Source organism: Ceratotherium simum, chromosome 29 (assembly GCF_057802395.1).
Source record: "Ceratotherium simum simum isolate JZ-2026a chromosome 29, ASM5780239v1, whole genome shotgun sequence".
NCBI lineage: Eukaryota > Metazoa > Chordata > Mammalia > Perissodactyla > Rhinocerotidae > Ceratotherium > Ceratotherium simum.
In genome coordinates, this window is record NC_141928.1 from 4,823,192 (window position 1) to 4,845,885 (window position 22,694).

General features: G+C 43.4%; 1 protein-coding gene across 2 annotated transcripts in view; it reads left to right on the forward strand.

The window, feature by feature from the left end:
* The window catches only part of DDX31 (DEAD-box helicase 31), a 78,407-nt gene that overhangs the window by 25,041 nt on the left and 30,672 nt on the right, over positions 1-22,694 (forward strand). For both annotated transcript variants that reach the window (XM_087418866.1, XM_087418865.1), the window contains exons 15-16: positions 16,108-16,158; positions 17,790-17,929. In XM_087418866.1, coding sequence (XP_087274992.1) covers positions 16,108-16,158; positions 17,790-17,929 — 191 coding nt within the window. The remainder of the gene's footprint in view (positions 1-16,107; positions 16,159-17,789; positions 17,930-22,694) is intronic.

The window sequence follows — 22,694 nt, forward strand, 5'->3', positions numbered from 1 at the left end:
TGCTATTGTCCAAAACTATCATTTGCCCTACAATCTTCAGGGCCAGTTCCTTCGGCCTCAGTCTTTGCGGTCTTGGATAGCTGCCTCCTCCAGCACAGCACTGACCTTTTTTATGCCCATCTCTTGCGCTCATTCGAGATCGAAAACTCACACCTTTGCTCGCTCCCAAGATTAAAATACCTTCTCTGTTTGTGCCATCTTGGATGATGTAACTAAATCCCTAGCTGGTTATTTGAGAAATCCTTGTATACACAGTCATGAAATGGCACTAGAAGTTGAGTAATCCAATGAACAAGTGCTGGGTGGAAACAAAGACATTTAGCTATTTGAATACCTGTCTAGGCCTCACTTAAGCAGTTACTTGTTTTTTGGTGAGGAAGGTTAGCCCTGAGCTAACCTCAGTTGCCCGTCCTCCTCTCTCTGCTGAGGAAGACTGTGTGGCCTAACATCCATGCCCATCTTCCCCTACTTTATATGTGGGACGTCTGCCACAGCGTGGCTTGGTAAGTGATGTGTAGGTCCACGCCCAGGATCCAAAGCTGCAAACCCCGGGCTGCCAAAGTGGAGCGTGCGAACCTAACTACTATGCCACCAGGCTGGCCCCTGTAGTTACTTTTTAAGGACCTCTTACTTTATATTCAGTTTGAAAGGTAATAGAGGCTTTTCTCTTTCTAAATTTAGAGTTTTGGGGTGAGTGCAGGTTTGTTTCTTGTGTGTATATATGTATGGGCTTATACAAGTTGGCCTACCTGGTCACCTGCTTACCCTGGTGTGCTGATTCTCACACGTGTGGCAAACAGCGGCTCTGCCAACTCTGGTTGTTCCGACCTGAGAGCAGTTACTGTGGGAATGCTGGCTCCTAATGAGAGCTGTGTCTGACCAGGCAGGCCTTCCCTTTACGAAGCCCACCCACAAGTCAGATGCTTGGGTTTGCTCTAAAACCATCTTTAAATGCCGGGTATAAAGTGAAGACAACTCCAAATCATCTACTTGATAAAATTTGTCAAAAGTCCGTATCATGTCCAATAATTCTTTCTGGAACCTGACTCCTTCCTGTCTCCTCTTTCCCCCCTGTCCTCCTTGCTCCTTACCCCGCAGCCAAGCAGGCCCCTCTTTTAGCTCTTTGAATGTGTCATTCTTGCTTTTTCTGGCCTTGGGGCCTTGGTGCGTATGTTCCCTCTGCATGGGACACCCTACCCTGACTTTGACCCTTACGTAGGTCTCAGCTTAAGTTCCTTTTTTTTTCAGGAAACAGACTGCTGAGCCCCAGTTCTTCTTCATTAGGCACTCCCAGTGCACCTGCATTACTTTATAATGCTCATCATACTGGGTCTAGGTGTCTTCCACCAGATTGCTAGCTCACGAAGATAGGGGCTGCGCAGTTCTGTCACAGTGTCTGGCACGGAGCAGGCGCACAGTAGGCACTTGGTGTTTGTGGATTGAATGGGTAGATAGTTTGGGACCAGGAAACTCAATGTTGAAAACCACCAGTGACAGGCTGAGATTGATATACTTGCCCATTGGGAATAAGTTCACTTTTTCATATATATGGTGCTATCTCAAGAGTGAGTGTTGTAGATTGTCTGTATTGAAACAGAAGGCGGTAGGAACCTGTGTTGTGTTGGAGTTTGGGTTAAGATCTAAACAAAATGTCGTCCCCCCACCACAAAGCCCCAGTAGATAGTTGTATGTCATAGCTGCACACCCTTCTTAGTTGCTGTATGTGGGACGCAGCCTCAGCATGGCCGGAGAAGCGGTGCGTCAGTGTGCCCCGGGATCGAACCCAGGCCACCAGCAGTGGAGCGCGCACACTTAACCGCTAAGCCACAGGGCCAGCCCTAAACAAAATGTTTTATCTTTGATCCTTAAGATGCAGGATTGTCCTTGGTGGGAAATTGTCGAGTCTCCTGGTGTACAAATGCCACTGTGTTTTACAGACATGGGTGAGCTCTAAGTCTCAAAGAAAACTCCAGGTATTTGAAGTTCAATTTTTTGGTTTGTTTTGGTTTTGGTTTTCATTTTTTAGTAGCTCTACACGGAAGAAAAGATAATTCTGAAATGTAATTCTCAATGGGGTCAAAAGCATCGATGACGTTCCTTGTTCTGTCTGGCTGGTACCTGTAGGCAAGTGATGTCAGCTAGACAAGAGAGTGCCATTGACTTGGCAAAGCAAGGCACCCCTCATGCCCTGCCCCCTGCCAGTCCTGGGTGCCCCATGGAAAACAAACTTTCACTTGCCCACAGTCTGATTTCTCGAAAACCTCTTGGGCCATGTTCATGTGCTTGTCCAGGTCACTTCCAGTACACTGATCCTCTGCCAGTCTCATCTTTTCTTTACTCTGCATGAAGACTGCTGGAGAAGAGCTCGGTGGGGGCTCATTTCCCTCCATTTCTAAGCCAGGATACGAGCAGGTTCTCTGGGGATGAGAAGTTCTTCATTCGCTCTCTCAGGATTCCTTCTGCCTCTGCCATGTATGTTTGCTTTAGCCTGACACTTCTGGCGTTTGAGAGCTGTGGGGCACATGAGACATGCTGTAATAGATCATGCCTGGGTTGGGGGAGATATTGTCACTCTGCATCCTTTTCAGCAGCCTGTTGCTTGCCAGGCTCTCTGAGTGCTCTCCAGGAGCCTCCGTAGTGTTAATGAGGAACGGGACCACGTCAGGACGAGGCAGATGGAGAACTGGCTTCTTTTGATAAAGAGGAATCATGTTGTTAATTGTTGGCGTGGGGATTTTTCCCCTTTATACCATATTTTTTGCCATTTTGATTTATCATCCCAGGATCGTTTTAACGAGGCCAGAAGACTGAATGTCTCTATGGAAAGTTGGGAACTGTGGTGTAACCAGACAAAAGCTTACAATTACTTTATTTCCTTTACTGCTAGAAAATCCCTTCTCCCACCCCATTTCCTCCCTGCTATCTTTCCTGTTATTAGGGACAGTTAAGGTATGCATATGCATGTGTGCACGTGTGTGTGTGTTTTCTTTCATCTTAATTATAAACATCTTAAAAGCAAGGACCTTTTTAATTCCATGCACCTCTTTCAGGACCTGATACATGGCTCTTGATACTGTGGGTTCTCAATAAACACGTGACCACGGTGAGGTGGAGTCTAGGTAGAGGTAAAGGGTAGTCGGGAAGGAGAGACCAGTTTGTGAAAGAGAAGTCTTTACATATCTGAAACGTAATTTTGTGTCCTCTAGAAAATTAGATCTAAGAAGAAGCCAAGTGAAGGAGGGAAGCAGGAAGGAGTCATTTGAAAGTTCAAAGCCCACTTTCCCAAATAGAATTAAGAAATCAAAAGAATCAGATATAGGGGGTTGGATTATCTACAAAATATCTCCTACTGTTGTGAAGAAATCACCCTAAGCCGAAGGAAGGGGGTGTGGTTTTTAACACCATTGTTATGTTGATGAGTTGATAAAGAGAAATACCACTGAGTGACTGGAAATTGGTGTTTCCAAGCTATCTCTGGTTTTAAGGCTGACACTAGGCTTTCTGTTGGTGCATGTGGTGCTCCCTGGTTGTCCCTGGATAAGTGCAGTGCAGTCACCTTGTCCCCAGCAAGGAGAGGCACCTGCAGCTCCACCTGGGTCTGCTGGCTGATTATCCGTTGGGATATATCGTGGTTGTCCAGCACATGCTTTCTTTTCCAGAAGATACCTAAATCATCTGTGCTGCTTTCCTCCACTGTCTCTTTTTTTGTTTTTTTTTTTTTGCTTGAAGCAAACTGTTATGTCTGTGCAGTTCTTAATTTCCTCTCCTCCTAGGGAATTTCCACCGTGCCAGGAGGCTACGAGACAAAGGAGTGAGGCTGTGTGAGTCACAAGAATGTCAATTCACTACCCAAAATAAGTGGAGACTTTCTTGGTTTTCTCTGGGGTAGCTTTTTAGGTAAAGTTGATCTTTTCTCCTTTATTTCATTAGTGTTAATGGCAGGATCATTTGGAGATGGTTGACTGTTTACTCCATTACGCTAACTCATGTTGCCAGTTTTTTGGCGGCTCCAGCCAAGATCTCTCGCCTCTGACAGCTTCTGCACTCTCTCCTTCCTCCTCTGATTACGCAGCCCAATCTGTCACCCGGACAACGGGGGCCTGTACCCCGCTGATGGCTTTCCACACACGGCAATAATGACTTTTGGCAGGCCGGGAAGGCGGCAGAGGCGAATTTGCTGCGTCCCTTGCTCAGAGAGCCGGCAGGCCCCCTCTCACTGTTAGTAAAAGCACTTTGTGAGGTTCTTGGGTAAATAAATGAGTCATTTTAATCCAACTGACAGGCTGGCACCTGAGCAAGCTGCCTTCCATCTGTACTCCTTGGTCTCATGGAGGCAGCCAATTGTCAAGCCCAGGGCCTTCAAGGCCTCGCTGTCGAGTGTCTTTCAGAACTGACTTTAGCAATTCTTTTGCCCTAATTAGGTTAAAAGAATACAGTTGGGCTGGATCTAAGTTCTAAGGGTGGGCAGGGAACTGAAGGCTTCGCTGAATCTTCGGCAGGTCATTTTCCTGTGATCTGGTGCAGCTGGTTGACGGCATTCCAGGAAGATTGAGCAGTCTCCTGCTTCTCTGTGTCCTCTGCCCAGGTGGGGTGAATGAGGTGTGAGGGAGAAAGAGAGTGAAGAGACTTTTAAATCACTGCCTAATTGCCACCATACCAAGTCTTACTTCATCATGAAGTGGAATAGATTTATAATTCTCAAAACACTTTTGGCCTACACTGTCTCATTTGATATTCACAACAGCCTCATGAGATAAATAGGGTAGATCTTATAGTCATTTTATTTTATTTTATTTTTTTTTTTTTTTTTAGATTTTATTTATTCATTTTTTTTCCCCCCAAAGCCCCAGTAGACAGTTGCATGTCGTAGGTTCACATCCTTCTAGTTGCTGTACGTGGGACTCGGCCTCGTGTTGGACGGAGAAGTGGTGCCTTGGGGCGCGCCCGGGATCCGAACCCGGGCCGCCAGCATCAGAGCGCACGCCCTTAACCGCTAAGCCACGGAGCCGGCCCTTATAGTCATTTTATAGGTGGGTAAACTGAGGCTCAGAGAGCTGAGTTGACTTGCCCAGATCGTATGGCTTGGAGTACAGTTCTCTCTGTTCCCTTATTATAAGATTATTCGTTTCTCCTATTCTCTGTGGTAACCTCGGCTGAGACTAGGAAGAAGTACTTAAAGAAATAGCCAGATTGAGTCCAAGCAGTGGTTGGCTGTCAGTGAGGTTCCCCTACCCTACCCCAAGAAGTAGTGGGAGGTGGGAAGATTGTATCTCAGCCAGTTGTTCTGAGCTAGATCGCCCAGTTGGGAAATAGGACCTTGAACCATCCCAGTGAGAGGCTCTTGGTATTCTTCCTAATGCACTCTTTCAGCGTGTTTGTACTCAGAGTGAATTTCATGAACATCATTTGCTGTTTTAGAGTTTTATATGTGTTTCTTGGTTGAATTTACTAAACCAATGAGTGTTAAATTTTTTACAAAGCCTATCTGTAAAGCTCAGGCAGTCCGTTGTCTACACACGTCTCCCACTGCAGAGCACTCAAATAAAATAAATCATTTCTTAACAAGAACTTAGCAGATTGAAGAAGCCGTCAGTTTTTCTAAAGACGTCAACCATGGGTAGTATAGAAAGCAGTTCCTGCTCCCCTTCAGATAGAGCACACTCGAAGTTGTGTTCTCAGAGCCATCGGTTCTGGAACATCAGCCTTCAGCTTTCAGGGCGTGTGGGAGCTGTCTGAAGACACTTCATGGGCGCTCGACACACTGTTAGTACATTAGACTTCTGCTTAACAGTTTATAAATGCAGCCTAGCCACCATTCAGAGGAAACCAGCAAATCACAGATGTAATCAGAGTGAAGGCAGACAAATCCTGACTCACCCTCAGTGGTCCTTCTGAGTGAGTTAGATGATGGTGGGACATATCTTCCTCGGGTCCTGCCTCTAATCCTGGGGGATAGGAAATGATTGTTTTAACCTACTTCTTGCAGAAACTTTGCATAAGATTATTTTTCAAAAACACTTTATACATATAAATCCTTAGTGATACTTAAAAGTGAGGAGAGAGGGAGGAGAGCTGTCCTTTACAGAAGAATGCCAGCGATCAAATGGAAGTAACGAATGATAGACATACAAAGTCATCATTTTGCAGCCGTCAGGGTAAGAACTGATAGGGACAAGCAGCATCAACACATGCTACAACTATTGGGCAAAAGGTTTTGGGAAACAGTCTCAAAGTTTCACTCCCCAGTTTACTTATTAGTTACAAAGAAGAAAGGTACCTATACGATGCAGAGAGCTGGTGGACGGCACTCACTCCAGTGATTGAACATAGCATCACCAGGATGCTATGGACATACTGCCCTAGTGCATCTCCCTGTATCATAACACTCACAAGTATACACCACCCTGGTGTCTTTCTGCCAGAGTACTTCACCTTAGTCTTACCATGAGGAAACAGACAAATCCAGATTCTGGGGTGTTCCTCAAGACACCTGGACTCTTCAACATTGAAAGTTAATCGAGGGCCGGCCCGTGGCTTAGCGGTTAGGTGCGCGCGCTCCGCTGGTGGCGGCCCGGGTTTGGATCCCGGGCGCGCACCGACGCACCGCCTCTATGGTCGTGCTGAGGCCGCGTCCCACGTACAGCAACTGGAAGGATGTACAGCTATGACATACAACAATCTGCTGGGGCTTTCGGGGGAAAAAATAAATAAATAAAATCTTTAAAAAAAAAAAGAAAGTTAATCGAAAAACTAAATAAGTCAATAAAGGGCAGGGATACCATTCTAGATTAAGGAAGTCTAGAGGAATATAATAAAAATAGGATGCATGATCTATGATTCAATCCTGGATTGGGACAGAAAAACAACTATAAAAGTTATCTTCAGTACAGTTGGGGAAATTTGAATATGGACTGATCATGAGAAAATAAGGTTATTTAATATTAAATTTTTTTTTATTGTGAAATTTTTGTTGTACATTATTGTTTATCAGTCACCATATAAGTGCATCCCTCCACCCCTTGTGTCCACCACCCACCCCCCTAGCCCCTGGTAACCACCAAACAGTTCTATCTGTGCATGTGTTGGTTTATCTTCCACATATGAGTGAAATCATGCCCTGTTTGTCTTTCTCTTTCTGGCTTATTTCACTTAGCATAATACTCTCCAGGTCCATCCATGTTGTTGCAAATGGGACGGTTTTGTCTTTCTTTATGGCTGAGTAGTATTCCATGGTATATATGTACCACATCTTCTTTATCCATTTATCAGTCGAGGGACACTTGGGTTGCTTCCATGTCTTGGCTATAGTGAATAATGCTGCGATGAACATAGGGGTGCATAAGCCTCTTTGGATTGTTGATTTCAGGTTTGTTGGGTAGATACCCAGTAGTGGGGTAGCTGGATCATAAGTATTTCTATTTTTAATTTTTTGAGGAATCTCCATACTGTTTTCCATAGAGGCTGCACCAGTTTGCATTCCCACCAGCAGTGGATTAGGGTTCCCATTTCTCCACAGCCTCTCCAGCATTTGTTGCTTTTTGTCTTGGTGATTATAGCCATTCTGACGGGTGTAAGGTGATATCTTAGTGCGGTTTTGATTTGCATTTCCCTGATGACTAGTGATGTTGAGCATCTTTTCATGTGCCTATTGGCCATCTGTATATCTTCTCTGGAGAAGTGTCTGTTCATTTCCTCTGCCCATTTTTTGATTGGGTTGTTTGTTTTTTTGTTATTCAGTTGTGTGAGTTCTTTATATATTATGGAGATTAATCCCTTGTCAGACATACGGTTTGCAAATATTTTTTCCCAGCTGGGGGGTTCCCTATTCATTTTGATCCTGGTTTCATTTGCCTTGTAGAAGCTCTTTAATCTGATGAAGTCCCATTTGTTTATTTTTTCTTTTGTTTCCCTTATCTGAGTAGACATGGAATTCAAGAAGATCCCTTTATGGCTGATGGCAAGTAGTGTACTACCTGTATTTCCTCCAGGAGTTTTATAGTTGCAGGTCTCACCTTCAGGTCTTTGATCCATTTTGAGTTAATTTTTGTGTATGGCGAAAGAAGGTGGTCTACTTTCAATCTTTTGCAAGTGGCTGTCCAGTTTTCCCAGCACCATTTATTGAAGAGACTTTCCATTCTCCACTGTATGTCCTTAGCTCCTTTGTCAAAGATTAGCTGCCCATAGATATGAGGTTTTATTTCTGGACTTTCAATTCTGTCCCATTGATCTGTATGTCTGTTTTTGTACCAGTGCCATGCTGTTTTAATTACTATCACTTTGTAGTATGTTTTGAAGTCAGGGATTATGATGCCTCCAGCCTTGTTCTTCTTTTTCAGGATTGCTTTAGCTATACGGGGTCTTTTGTTGCCCCATATGAATGTTAGTATCCTTTGTTCTATTTCTGTGAAGAATGTCCTTGGGATTCTGATTGGGGTTGCATTGAATCTGTAGAGTGCTTTAGGTGGTATGGACATTTTAACTATGTTTATTCTTCCAATCAACGTGCATGGAATATTTTTCCATTTCTTTATGTCATCATTGATTTCGCTCAATAAGATCTTATAGTTTTCATTGTATTGGTCTTTCACTTCCTTGGTTAAATTTACTCCTAGATATTTTATTCTTTTTGTTGCAATTGTAAATGGGATTGTCTTCTTGAGTTCTCTTTCTGTTAGTTCGTTGTTGGTATATAGAAATGCAACTGATTTCTGTAAGTTGATTTTGTACCCTGCCACTTGGCTGTAGTTGTTGATTATTTCTAATAGTTTTCCAATGGATTCTTTAGGGTTTTCTATATATAAGATCATGTCATCTGCAAACAGTGAGAGTTTCACTTCTTCATTGCCTATTTGGATTCCTTTTATTCCTTTTTCTTGCCTAATTGCTCTGGCCAGAACCTCCAGTACTGTGTTGAATAAGAGTGGCGAGAGTGGGCACCCTTGTCTTGTCCCTGTTTTCAGAGGGATGGCTTTCAGTTTTTCCCCATTGAGTATGATGTTGGCTGTGGGTTTGTCATATCTGGCCATTATTATGTTAAGGTACTTTCCTTCTATACCCATTTTGTTGAGAGTTTTTATCATAAGTGGATGTTGGATCTTGTCAAAAGCCTTCTCTGCATCTATTGAGATGATCATGTGGTTTTTATTCCTCGTTTTGTTAATGTGGTATATCACATTGATTGATTTGTGGATGTTGAACCATCCCTGTGTCCCTGGTATAAATCCCACTTGATCATGGTGTATGATCTTTTTACTGTATTGCTGTATTCGGTTTGCCAATATTTTGTTGAGGATTTTTGCATCTATGTTCATCAGGGATATTGGTCTGTAGTTTTCCTTCTTAGTATTGTCTTTGCCTGGCTTTGGTATCAGGGTGATGTTGGCCTCGTAGAATGTGTTGGGAAGTGTTCCAGCTTCCTCTATTTTTTGGAATAGTTTGAGAAGGATAGGTATTAAGTCTTCTTTGAATGTTTGGTAAAATTCTCCAGAGAAGCCATCTGGTCCTGGACTTTTATTTTTTGGGAGGTTTTTGATTACTGTTTCAATCTCTTTACTTATGATTGGTCTATTCAGGCTCTCTATTTCTTCTTGATTCAGTTTTGGAAGGTTGTATGAGTCTAGGAATTTATCCATTTCTTCTAGATTGTCCAATTTGTTGGCATATAGTTTTTCATAGTATTCTCTTATAATCTTTTGTATTTCTGTGGTATCTGTTGTAATTTCTCCTTTTTCATTTCTAATTTTGTTTATTTGAGCCTTCTCTCTCTTTTTCTTGGTGAGTCTGGCTAAGGGTTTGTCAATTTTGTTTATCTTCTCAAAGAACCAGTTTTTTGTTTCATTGATCCTTTCTACTGTTTTCTTAATTTCAATTTCTTTTATTTCTGCTCTGATTTTTATTATTTCCCTCCTTCTGCTGACTTTAGGCTTTGTTTGATCCTCTTTTTCTAATTCTGTTAGGCGTAGTTTGAGGTTGCTTATTTGGGCTTTTTCTTGTTTGTTAAGGTGGGCCTGTATTGCTATGAGTTTCCCTCTCAGGATCGCTTTTGCTGCATCCCATATGAGTTGGTACGGTGTATTTTCATTTTCATTTGTCTCCAAATATGCTTTGATTTCTCCTTTAATTTCATCAATGATCCATTGGTGGTTTCGTAGCATGTTGTTGAGTCTCCACAGCTTTGTCACTTTCCCAGTTTTTTCCTTGTAGTTGATTTCTAACTTCATGGCATTATTGTCTGAAAAGATGCTTGTTATGATTTCAATCTTCTTAAATTTATATAAGCATGCCTTGTTTCCCAAAATATGGTCTATTCTTGAGAATGTTCTATGCGCTCTTGAGAAGAAAGTGTAATATGCTGTGTGTGGATGGAATGCTCTGTATATATCTGTTAAGTCCATCTCATCTAGTTTTTTGTTTAGGTCCATTATTTCCTTATATATTTTCTGTCTGGATGATCTGTCCATTGATGAGAGTGGGGTGTTAAGATCCCCTACTATTATTGTGTTGTTGTTAATATATCCTTTTAGGTTTGTTAATAGTTGCTTTATGTACCTTGGTGCTCGTGTATTGGGCACATATATATTTAAAAGTGATATGTCCTCTTGGTAGAGTGTCCCTTTTATCATTATATAATGCCCCTCTTTGTCTCTCATTACCTGTTTTATCTTGAAGTCAACTTTGTCTGATATAAGTATGGCAACACCTGCTTTCTTTTGTTTGCCATTAGCTTGGAGTGTTGTCTTCCATCCTTTCACTCTGAGCCTGTGTTTGTCTTTAGAGCTGAGATGAGTTTCCTGGAGGCAGCATATTGTTGGGTCTTGTTTTTTAATCCATCCCACCACTCTGTGTCTTTTGATTGAAGAGTGCAGTCCATTTACATTTAGGGTAATTATTGATACATGGGGGCTTGTTGTTATTTTATCACTCTTTTTCAGGTTCTTTTGCATTTCTTTTGTTTCTCGTCCCATGTGTTTCAGATTACCAATGCAGTTTGCTAATTCTATGGGAGTTCTCTTAGTTTTCTCTTTCTTTATCGTATGTGATTCTGTTGTGATTATTTGGTTAGTGGTTACCAGGAGGTTTGTATAAAAAAACTTGTGGATGTGATAGTCCATTTTTTGATGGCCTCTTATTCCCTTAGACTAAGTCGATTCGATCCCTTTCCTCTTCCCCTTGTATGTTATTGTTGTCACATCTTATTCCTTCTTGTGTTGTGAGTTTGTGTTTAACGTGATGAGGTTATATTTATGCTTGGTGCTTACCTTCCCTTGATCATTGGTTTTATACTTAAGTGTTTGCTAATCCGTTTTGATAGAGGACTGCAATTTTTCTGGTTTTGTCAACCTATTTTCCTCCTCGTTCAAAACTTTGAATCCCCTTTCTCTTTTTTTCCTCAGGGATGAGGGCCTTCTTGAGCACTTCTTGTAGTGGGGGTCTTGTGGCAATGAACTCCCTTAGCTTTTGTTTATCTGGGATAGTTATTATTTCTGCATCATATCTGAAGGATATTTTTGCCGGATAGAGTATTCTTGGCTGCAAGTTTTTGTCCTTCAGAATTTTGAATATATCATTCCACTCTCTCCTAGCCTGTAAAGTTTCTGTCGAGAAATTGGCTGAGAGCTTGATAGGAAATCCTTTGTATGTTATTTTTTTTTTTGTCTAGCTGCCGTTAATATTTTTTCTTTGTCATTGACTTTTGCCAGCTTTACTACTATATGCTTTGGAGAGGGTCTTTTTGTATTGATATATTTAGGAGATCTATTGATATCATTCACTGGTATTTCCACCTCCTTCCCCAAATTTGGGACTTTCTCAGATATTATTTCTTTGAACAAGTTCTCTGCTCCTTTTGCCCTCTCTTCTCCCTCTGGAATACCTATAATCCTTATGTTGGATTTCCTAATTGAGTCAGATATTTCTCGGAGAGTTTCTTCATTTCTTTTTAGTCTTAGTTCTCTCTCCTCCTCCATCTGGAGCACTTCTGCATTGCTTTCCTCAATACTGCTAATTATTTCCTCCATATTATCAGCTCTGGTGCTTAAGGCTTCCAGATTTTTCTTTATCTCCTCTGTTGTGTTTTTCATCTCTAAGATTTCTGATGGTTTTTTTTTTTATGGTTTCAGTCTCTTTTGTGAAGAAACTCCTGATTTCACTGAATTGTCTGTCTGTGTTTTCTTGTATTTCATTAAGCTTTTTTATGATGGCTCTTTTGAATTCTCTGTCATTAAGGTTATACATTTCTGTGCTTTCTCGGGTTGACTTCTGGGTGCTTCTCATTTTCCTTTTGGTCTGGAGATTTAATATATTTTTGCGTGGTGCCTGTTGGTGTTGGCTTACCTTTCCTCATAGTGAAAATATATGGTCACAGTTTCCTCTTGCTGCCGCTGGCTGGGGGTCAAGGGCTGTGTATTCTGGCCTGCCTCAATCCGTGGGCACTCTCGTCGGCCCCTGGGTGATCTGCACTGTGGCTGAGTGGACGCTGCTGGAGGGGAAGTGTGGAAACAGCTGGAGCTGGAGCGCAGCTAGGCCAAAGCAGCTGGGGCTCAGGTGCGGGTAGGTTGAAGCAGCTGCAGCTGAAGTGCCGCTGGGCCAAAGAAGCTGGAACTGGAGAGCACTGGGCAAAAGACGCTGGAACTGGAACGCGCTGAGCCGAAGAAGGAGGAGCTGGAGCGCCGCTGGGCGGAAGAAGCTGGAACTGGAGTGCCCTGGGCCGAGGAAGCCGGAACTGGAGTGTGCTGGGCAGAAGAAGCTGGAACTGGAGTGCGATGGGCTGAAGTTGCTGGCGCCAAGTCAGCTGTGCCTGCGCACAGACCAAGCCGAAGCAGCTGGAGCCAGGGGAGGGGGGGCGGTCAAGCTGAAGGAGCTGGGGGTGGGGCACGTTCCAGCCAAAAGAGCTGGGGCCGTGGCACAGTGGAGCCGGGGAAGCTGGGGCCGTGGCTTGGTCCAGCTAGAGCAGCTGGGTCTGTGGCGTGGTGGGGACTAAGCTGCCACTGCCTCTGGTGCAGGGGTGCAGGCTCGACCCACTGCTGGTCGGGCTGGGCCCCTGGGCCGCTGCCTCTGGGGACGGGGCCGAGCTGAAGTGCCGCTGTGCTGAAGCGCCACTTGGGCGGTCCGGGTAGGGGAGCTGCGCTTACTTTCGCCTTCCCGATCTCAGAGGTTTCTCACCTTGCTGTCGTTCTCTGCTCTCCTGAGGGGCTAGCTTGTTGAAACTACCCTCGCAACAGTTTCGCAACAGTTTCGCTCCCTCCGTAGGCAGATGCCCTCGGGCTGTGAGGGGTCTTGGAGAGCGCTGTTTTTCACGAGGCGAGCCGCCCCTCCCCCCTCCTCTGAGAGCCGCATGGTCTCAGTCTCTGGGTCGCAGTCCTTGGGGAAGGAAGGGAGCTCCTCTTACTACCTCCTTCCACTTACTCTGGAGATTCCAGCACCTCAGTCCTCGGGTGTACGCCTGCCTGGGTGCCTCAGACGTCTCCTGTGTTGTGTGAATAGCTTCTGTTGGAATATGAATATCCTTTTCGTCTTAGAGGGGGAGAGTTCAGTGGGGGAAGCTCACTGTGCCATGATGCTGATGTCACTCTCTCAATATTTAATTTCTTAGGTATGATAATGGTGTTGTGATTATATAGAAGAATGTCCTTTTACTTAGGGATGCATGCTAAAGTATTTAAGGGTAAAACGTCATGACATTTGCAACTTACTTTCAGATGGTTCAGAAAAACGTTCGTGTATAGAGAGAAAAAGAGAAAGCAGATGTGCCAAAGATCAGCAGTTGCTGAATCTAGATGAAGGATATACAGATGCTCACTGTACCATTCTTCCAACTTTTCTATAGGTTTAAATTTTTCTAAATAAAAGTTTGGGAATAATATGCATCCATTGTTAAATAAAAAACAAAGCAACAACACAGGAACATGCAAAGAGAAAAGTAAAAATCACCCCACTCCCTCTACCTAGAGATAACCACAGTGGACAGATTTGGTGAACCTCCTTCCAGGTAGTGGTTCTCAGTTTATCTATTGATCTATCTGTCCATTTATCTGTCAATTTAATGTGTGTTTTTGTTGCTCTCTCTTTTTTTTTTTTTGCTGAGGAAGATTAGCACTGAGCTAACATCTGTGCCCATCTTCCTCTACTTTGTATGTGAGTTGCCGCCACAGCATGGCTGACGAGTGGCACAGGTCCACGCCCAGGATCTGAACCTGGGCCGCTGAAGCAGAGCACCCCGAAGGCCACGGGGCTGGCCTCTTGCCCTCCTTTTTTTCCTTGAATTTTTTGGTGGAAGAAACCAGACCATTTGTCCTTTGAAATACCCCACGTTCCAGATTTGGCTAATTGTGTCTTCTTAGTGGGGTTGAACTTGTTCCTCTCTCCCCCACATTTCCTCTACACAAGCAGTTAGGTCTAGACCCTTGATTAGATTCAGGTTAGGGTTTTGTTTTTGTTTTGACAAGAACCTGCCCTAGGTGATACTCTGTCCTTCCTACTGCTGGACAGCTGATTGGCTTACTTTTTAATTATGTCAAACATGGTCTCAGAGTCAAAATGATAAAGGTCCTCGAACGGAAGTCTGGCTTCCCTCCTTGTCCCCTCACCCTGTTCTCTTCCTGCCCCTACAGGTAACTATTTCTGTGAGCTTTTGGGTTTTTCCCTCCATTGTTTCTTTTTGAAATATGAGCAAATATATTTGTATTTCCCCCATTTCTTACACAAAAGCATACTATATGCATTCAAAATAAATCCTAGAGATTCTCCATATCAGTACGTGGGAGTCTTCATTCCTTTTTTTTTTGTAGCTGTTTAATACTCTATTATATGGGGTAGGTATTGCCATATTTTATTCAACCCGTCTCCTGCTAGACATGGGGTTTTTATCAGACCCGCGATTACAAATAGTGCTGAAATGAATAGCCTTGTACATTTATTATTTTGTACTTTTGCCATTGTATCTTTGAGATGGATTTCTAGAAGTGAGATTGCTCTAGGTCAAAAGGCAAGTGTGTATGTAATTTTGCTGGATATTACCAAATTCCCTGCCATAGGGGTTTGTGCTGTTTTGCTTTCCCACTAGCACATATGAGGGACACGGCATCTTTTTTTGATGGTGGAGCAGTGTAATATAATATGGTCTTGGAAAAGTAAAGCAGACCTCGATTTGAGGGCTGCCTCTGCTTCTTAGCTGTGTGTCCCTGGATAAATTACTTAATCTCTTTGAACTTTGGTTTCCTCTCTGTCAAATGGGAGTAATAGTTGTTTTGAAGATCAATCAAAATAATGCAGGTAAAATGCTCCACACAATGTCTGGTGTATAGTAACTGCTCAGTAAATGTTGACTGGGGATATTCTTATTATGACTGTTACACTTGAAGATGAATGCCAAGTGTAAATTTATAGATAAAGACTGCAAGATTCCCATTTTCTAGTCTTTCTGCCAGAATGACTGGAAACCAGACAGCAGAGTCTCTGCTCTTTAGGTGGCGACCAGCTGAAAAGAAAAAAATATATCTCTGTTGCTTTTATGGTTTTCCTCTGTCTGGTTAAGTGCCTACGTTCTGACTTAGCTGTCAGAAGAGGTGGGACATTACTTGATCCTTACTGCTCTCTGAGGCTAATAAGCAAAATCCTCAGTAAATACTTTGCAACTCACCTCCCCAAGGGAATACCTTGGGGTGGTCTTCCAGAAGCACGACTTGAAGCCATGTTGTTGTTAGGCATTGCTGATAGGTATGGGATGAATGCATTCACCATAGAGTGGTTTTTCAGATAAAATGGAAAAGTAGTAAAACATGCTAGAAGTTTTCAGAATTCTTACATGACACAACTGATAATGACTTGTTTAAGTTCTTGTGCTAACCTGCAGGTTATGTTCTTTTAGTGAAGTGGGTTGTGACTGCCTCACCAATGGGTTCTGTAGAACTTAACCCCAAATCAGAATTTTTAACCACAGATGGACTTCAGTGCGTTCCTGAAGTTGTATGTAAATGGGTGTATGTGCGCACATGCCTGCACATTTGTGGGGGTGAGCCCTCATAGTTTGCATTAGATTGTCAAATGGATCTGTGACCCAAAAAAGGTTCAGAAACTCGGTCCTAAGCCATATTTTTTTCTGTTTTGAAGGATGTTGCAGCTCGGGGCTTAGATCTCCCTCAAGTCAAGTGGATTGTTCAGGTAATTTTTTAATTGTTAAGGTGTGAGCTTGAGGCAGGAATATATGATCATGTGTAGATGCATTGGCTTTAAGTAGAATAATTATTATTACCCTCTTGGATGTTGCCCTGGTAACCAGGCACCAACTAGCCTTATCTGCACAACTCTCCTGATAACTTTCCTTAACCCAGGCTGCCTAACGCTGTAGCAAAACAGCCCGATTGTGCAGTCAAGGGAAGGAGGGGGTGGGCTCCCCTGCTCCCAGGCTAATGCATGTCACACACAAAGTTTCAGCATCTGAAAATAACGAGAATTACCTGGGCCCTTGGGAGGCCTCATTGTGTCCAGAAGGAGATGGCTCAGCTGTCCCGAGAGCCGTGTCCGTGTACATTGACCTGCAGGGGGCAATTAAGTCCCTGACAGCATCTTACACATACCTCGATCCTTAGACGCCTTGCCAGAGGGTACAGGTGTTAGCACTAGAGTCTAGTGGTTTTAGTTTTGTTTTTTCTTTTCATTAGTCTGCAGAATGATATTTTTAAGCCCTTCTGTGTGGGGGCCAGGGGACACGTGCCCTGTTTACGTGAGTCATGGTTTATTCACATTTTAGTGGAATTGCTTGCCTGTCACTGGCTAGTAAATCTGATCTGCTCACTGAAGATGATCACTTTGCGACTAGAGGCATTGTGTCTTCTTTCCTGCTGGCCACAGAGCAAATTAAAGATAAGAAGGCAAGGATAATTTTAATGTGTAGGGGGCCAGACACACAAAATTGATCATAGAGCCTTCTTATATTGTAAATATTGATTAGTTGAATATGCCTGGCCTCCGTATATATGTATTCCATATATATATAATATATATGGAATATAATATATTCATCTTGGCCCTCTGATCTTTGATTCATGTCGCAGCAAAGAAAAAAAAGAATGAAAATATGGTCAGTTAGTTTTAATGATGATGAAGTTATTGCCATACAGAACATCCAATGCTGTGATAATCCATTCTGCTGAGTTTTCGAGTCTGCCCATTTCCCCAAGTCAGGAATGCTGTCCGTGGGAGCAGAAGCACGTCCCTGTGCAATGGGAAAGCCTCTCAACTGCCCTGCAACTCCACTCCATTGGGACGGAGTGGAAGGTAGTGGTGACCAGCTCCTGGTGGCCCAGCATCAGAGCTAACTCTGTGGTCAGAGTAATCGGCCCCTTCCTCCTTAGCCTCTCCAGTATCTTCTGTGGCCTCATCCCCACTGCTTTGTCTACCAAGGAAGTAGGCCAAGGTCGTGTGGTCATCCTGCAGAAGTTTACCCCCCCACCTACATTTTCACCTTGTACAGTCACCACAGTGAAAAGATGCAAATAGGAAAATGAAGAGACCTGTGGAGAAGTAAAATTAAAAAGGAGATATTGGGATGAGAAGACATCTCGTTTATCTGAAACTTGGCCACTGTTCACGTTTGCGTGTCAGAGCCTTGTTATTTCCAATGAAGCCAGGAGTTTCAGGGTTGAGTGACTTCTCCTTGTGATTGTGTTAGGGTAACCATAGCACCAGGATTTAATTCCAGGGATACCTGGAGGCAGGTGAGGGGTATTGCACTTCCAATTAATGGCAGTCCCTTGATCTGTGAATCCCTTCATTTTTGTTACCCTTTTTAGTACAACGCTCCGTCTTCACCTGCTGAATACATCCACCGGATTGGGAGAACCGCCCGGATTGGCTGCCATGGGAGCAGCCTGCTCATTTTGGCTCCTTCGGAGGTAGAATATGTCAACTCGTTGGCTTCTCACAAAATCAAGTGAGTCAGAAACCTGAACGAGGTTTCGGCTGATCTCACCTAATTAACTTTCTGTCGCTTTTTATAGTGGATGGGCCTTGTAAGCTGACGAAGAGCCATTAACCCTTGTGATCCCTAAATGAATCCCAGAATAGCCGGTGGCAAAAACTAAAACCCTTAATACCATCAGCACATGACAATTTTCTGTGCGTTGCCAGACTAAGTCATAGAACGATCTGTTGCGCTTCATTTTTCTTTAAGACCGAGGTCTGTGTTTCATCTCTTACTGTAAAATAAGTGTGCACAACCCTCACAGCCAGCTGCTTGAAGATCTTTTTTATTCACAATTTTTATTTCTTGCAGTTAACCTGTTGTACCTTTAAAGTTGATTTGTCTTTGAAAAAAATACTACTTTGTTCTCATCACGCAACTCCCCCTCTCCCAGGAAGATAAACCCAGGGAAGAAATCATTTAGAGGCAGTTGAAATATGCACCATACACTTGCAGCCAAGACTGTCCAGTCGCCATCTTATTTGTGCCCAGTCGAATGGCAGCCCCTCATGTTCTCCCGTGTAGAGGCCCCAGTTCCAGCCCTGGATCACAGACTCGGCAGGACTTAACAGCATGGAAGCATAGTCAGGGCCTTCCGTCAGACCCTGATCTCACTCAGGAAAGACAAAGAAAGCAAATAGAGAAAGCAGTGGCTCCACCTGGCCAGGAGTAATTATAATGAAAGAGGAAAGAACTCACCTGGGCCACAGAAATGAATTTGTCATGTTTTCCATAAAACTCTGGCACCTGAAACAACAAGTTCGAGTAATGGGTTTCTAAAGGCATGCAGGTTTCACTCTGATCTAATTTCAAGAATTTCTTCTGCTCAGACATAGCACAATGGTGCATGAAATGTTTTTAGAGGCACGGGAACAGTCGTATATATGCCCAAGATGGTGGGACATGATACACGGCATGCATGGAAGCAACGATGGCTGCTGACTGACGCTGTGACACTGGCGCACAACTCAGCTCTGTGGCTGAATGTGAGGGTCTCGTTTCTTGGTGCTTTCTTTGCCCAGCCCTATATTTTATGTAAAGCAGCCAATAAAACTATGAGAATTTCTTTCCCTAAAGTACAGAGTTAGGAAAATCGTTGCATTCTAATCTGAACTGAAATGTCCAGGCAGATGGCATGGGGACCTGGTCTGGAGGACCACAGGACTAAGTGCAGGCCACCCACTTGGAGAGCTGTGTGTGGCTGTCCTGACCAGTACCTGCCATGTTTCCTACCCTACAGAGCTCTCTGTCTCACCCAGTCAGACTTTGCAACACTCTGAAGGTTGCTAGTAGGAACATTTATGGACTGTGGCTTACTCTGAAAATGTGCCTTACATCCTTCAGTGTTGAGGGAGGCCAGGGACCCACTCCTGATGAATCTGGTAATAATTTCAAATGGGCCAAAATAAAGATGGTTTGGGTTTTCCTTTTATTTAATGTGTCTCATCTTAATGTAAGTTGTCAGTTGAAAGAGTAATTTTTCTTTGGGAAGATATACGTATTTTATCTTACTTGTGAGAGAAATCTCATGTCAATCCAGCAATCAATCACTTTTCACCAACAGCCTGATCTCCAGCTGGAATCTAAGTTCCCTGCGGCTGGAGGCTGGCTGGTCCTTCTCTTTGCAGCCCTTTCAGTGTCTAGGGCGGCACCCGACCTGGCAGTTGTGCTCCAGAAATACTGGGGGGTTGAGATGAAAACCCGTCGACGTAACCCATTCTCCTGTCTTCCCTCACCCCATTCTCACATGCTGGGAGCCCATCACAGGACGATAGCTTTATACCTGTGTCACAGGAATTTGTATACCTATGGAAAGCGTTTTCAGAATTGTGTGTTGTCATCCACAAGAGGAAATATAGTCACTGTACCTTAGCAGCCTGTCTCTTGCTCCACAGTGTCTTTTCCACCTTCCATTCTAGACCTGCAAATTCACATTTCTCCTCTCCTTCCTGTCAGCTGCTCTCTGGATGTTCTCCCATGCTCGTTCACTTTGACATGCTCTCCTCCTCAGAAAATGAGTACCAACGGTTATGAAGGCAATGATAATCGTCCATTGCTCAAGTTATCAGCATAGGTGCCTCTGCCTCTCTCTGCTCTGTAATTTTTCTGTAATAAACTCATTTGAATTGATTGCTAGGAAAGGTTCAAATGTAAACCTAAAATTGAAAAGGGAATATAATAATACCAACATGAATTATTACTGAGCCAAATGCATTTTAAAGATATAAAAATATACTCATCCTCTGTGATGATCTCATCTGGAAAAATAGTGTGCCAGCCGGCTTCGTGGGAAAATCAACGTAATGTTCACCTTTAGGAGACAGCGCAGTGCTGCCAGGGGCTTGGACTCAGAGAGGAAGTTCAGGAGATTAAAGACAGGAAGATACACAGAGGAAGAGAGCAGGGTCTTCTGTGGAGAGAATATACAGGGTGGTGTAAGAACATTCATTTAAGGGGGAGAGTCCTGTAGGAGTCCAGCCTCGCTGGTCTCTGCCCTGAAAATTCCCCTGTTGAAGTGCCCGTGCCTGCACCACTGAGTGTCGTGGGCTAGATGTGGTCGACCTAAATCAATATCAGAATCTATGTCGTTATGTTACAGCCGTGCGTTATACTTCCTGAGTTCTGTTTGAGGAAGGGCTGTATGTTGGATGTCTACACATGGACTGTTTCTTTGACCTAATACAAAAAAACTTAATAAGAACTAGTTGCAAAGCATGCAGTGGAAAGAAGCAGACTTGAACATTTTTGGAATCCACAAGGTACACTCCTAAATACTGAAAAAGGAGGAGGAGGAGGAAGTGTGTGTATGTCTTGTACCTAAGAACCTGAGAGGCGGGCAGCAGGCTAAAGGGATGGCTGATGAATTACAGGGAGGATTCAGGAAGGCAGGCTGAGGCTCTGGGCAGCAAGGGCCATCACAGCAAATTGCTGCCTGCCTTCGTGCACTGAGCACTGGGGAGCTCACCCTGACAATTTAATTTAGCACCCAGGGCAGCAGACAGGTGCCCGGGCTGATGCTGCCTTTGTCTAAATGCTCAGAACTTTGTTTCTACCTCCTTTTTTGACTTTGTGTTTGCCAACTTCTTAACTTTTTTTTGTTTCTCCTTTAAATGTGTTTCTCATGAAAGTCATCATTGGTTTATTAAAATGTAAATGCTTCATCAAAACATGTATTTCTTAGATCAGGCATAAGACAGTTCCCTGAATTTATTTATTTATCTCTTTTTTCCTAGTAAGGTGGGGTAATTCAGGTCTGTTGATAGAACCATAAATAAGCAGAGTAGATTTGCTTTGTTCATCAGAAGCATTTCTTAGAATAGGAGGAAGTCCCTTTTAAACTGTAAATCACTCTAGTTCATTCTCAACTCCTGTTCACTTAGGGTGAATGGTCCCCCACCATTGTCATGTGGACACACACACAGCGTACGAGCCGAGCCCTGGCTGGAATGTCCACGCTCCCATGCACTTGAGAAACTGCCTTTCTGTGGCATATTTAGTTCTGTGTATCCCTGACTGTGAATGACCTTATTCTTTTTTTCTTTCTCCCTGCTTCAAGATTTGACCCCAAATTCTTATGTTTCTTTTACTTTTGTGTTTCTCTGGTTTTTTTTCCTCAAGAAAAAAAGTGATGAATAGAAGCAAGTCAGATACACAAAGAAAAAGATAGGACTGGGCTATGTTTTCACCTTCCTTCGGGTTTCCAGGCATAAATAAGAGGCAAATTCAGTAGCCATAACATTTCTCTCTCATATGAAAATAGATTTTCCATGAAATCATGAGCGTTTTCCCCCTGATTCCTGCCCCTTCAGTACGTACTCTGCCTTCTCCAGTTGACTCTTGCCGCTGTGAAAAGATTTCACATATCCATAAGGCTGTGAGCTGGCAGCAGAGAAAGAGCGTTGAGAGGTGGGGGCTGGGGGTGTTCAGGGAAGTGGTGACACATTTCAGGTAAATCGCTGTCAGAGACGTGACATTTTCATTCATAGCTTTGTCAGAGTAACCTTTAGGGGAAAGGGGGAGGATTGTCTTCTCCCACATAAGAGGTTGCCATTCGTGTTTTAATTTGCTGTTATATTTAAAAAAAAACACACAAAACATACAAGAAAATCATTTATCTCTTTATGATCTGTTTTTCTCCTCCAGAACTCCTCCTTCCCTTTCCCCTTCTCCCTGGGAAGTATATTTTTCAGCAGCTCGTATTCCTTCTTAGTCTCTAGTACATGATTCTGCATGCACTTCCCATATTCAGATGCTGTGGCCTTACGGAATAGTGGGTGAAGCGTAGGCTTTCCAGACTCCACTGCTAGGCAGGGTGGACTGTTTTGTTCTAGCTCCTGATGGCTTCTGTTCATGAGTGAAGCCCGAATTCTGGTTCCAGCCATTTGCACATAGCTCTAGATTCATCAGAGATCACTTGGTTCTCACCCCTTAATAATTAAGAGACAAGGTTGGTGAAGATCCTTCAGGACAGATGAGAACAGAGTCTGGTGCTGTGGACGGGAGGTGCGGGTCACTCGTTAATCTTCACTGAGGTGTTGACCTCAACGGTTAAGGATCTTTAGCCACCCTTTTTTTTTTTTTTAAAGTATAAAACAAAGGAACTATCTGAAATGTTTTCTATTTCATCATCTGCTCAATCAAGGTGCTATATCACTAAGCAGGCCTACTTATTTAGTATTCGAGATATTAAGAAATAATGACATGATCCCTATAAAGGAAATTCTAAGTGTAGGGT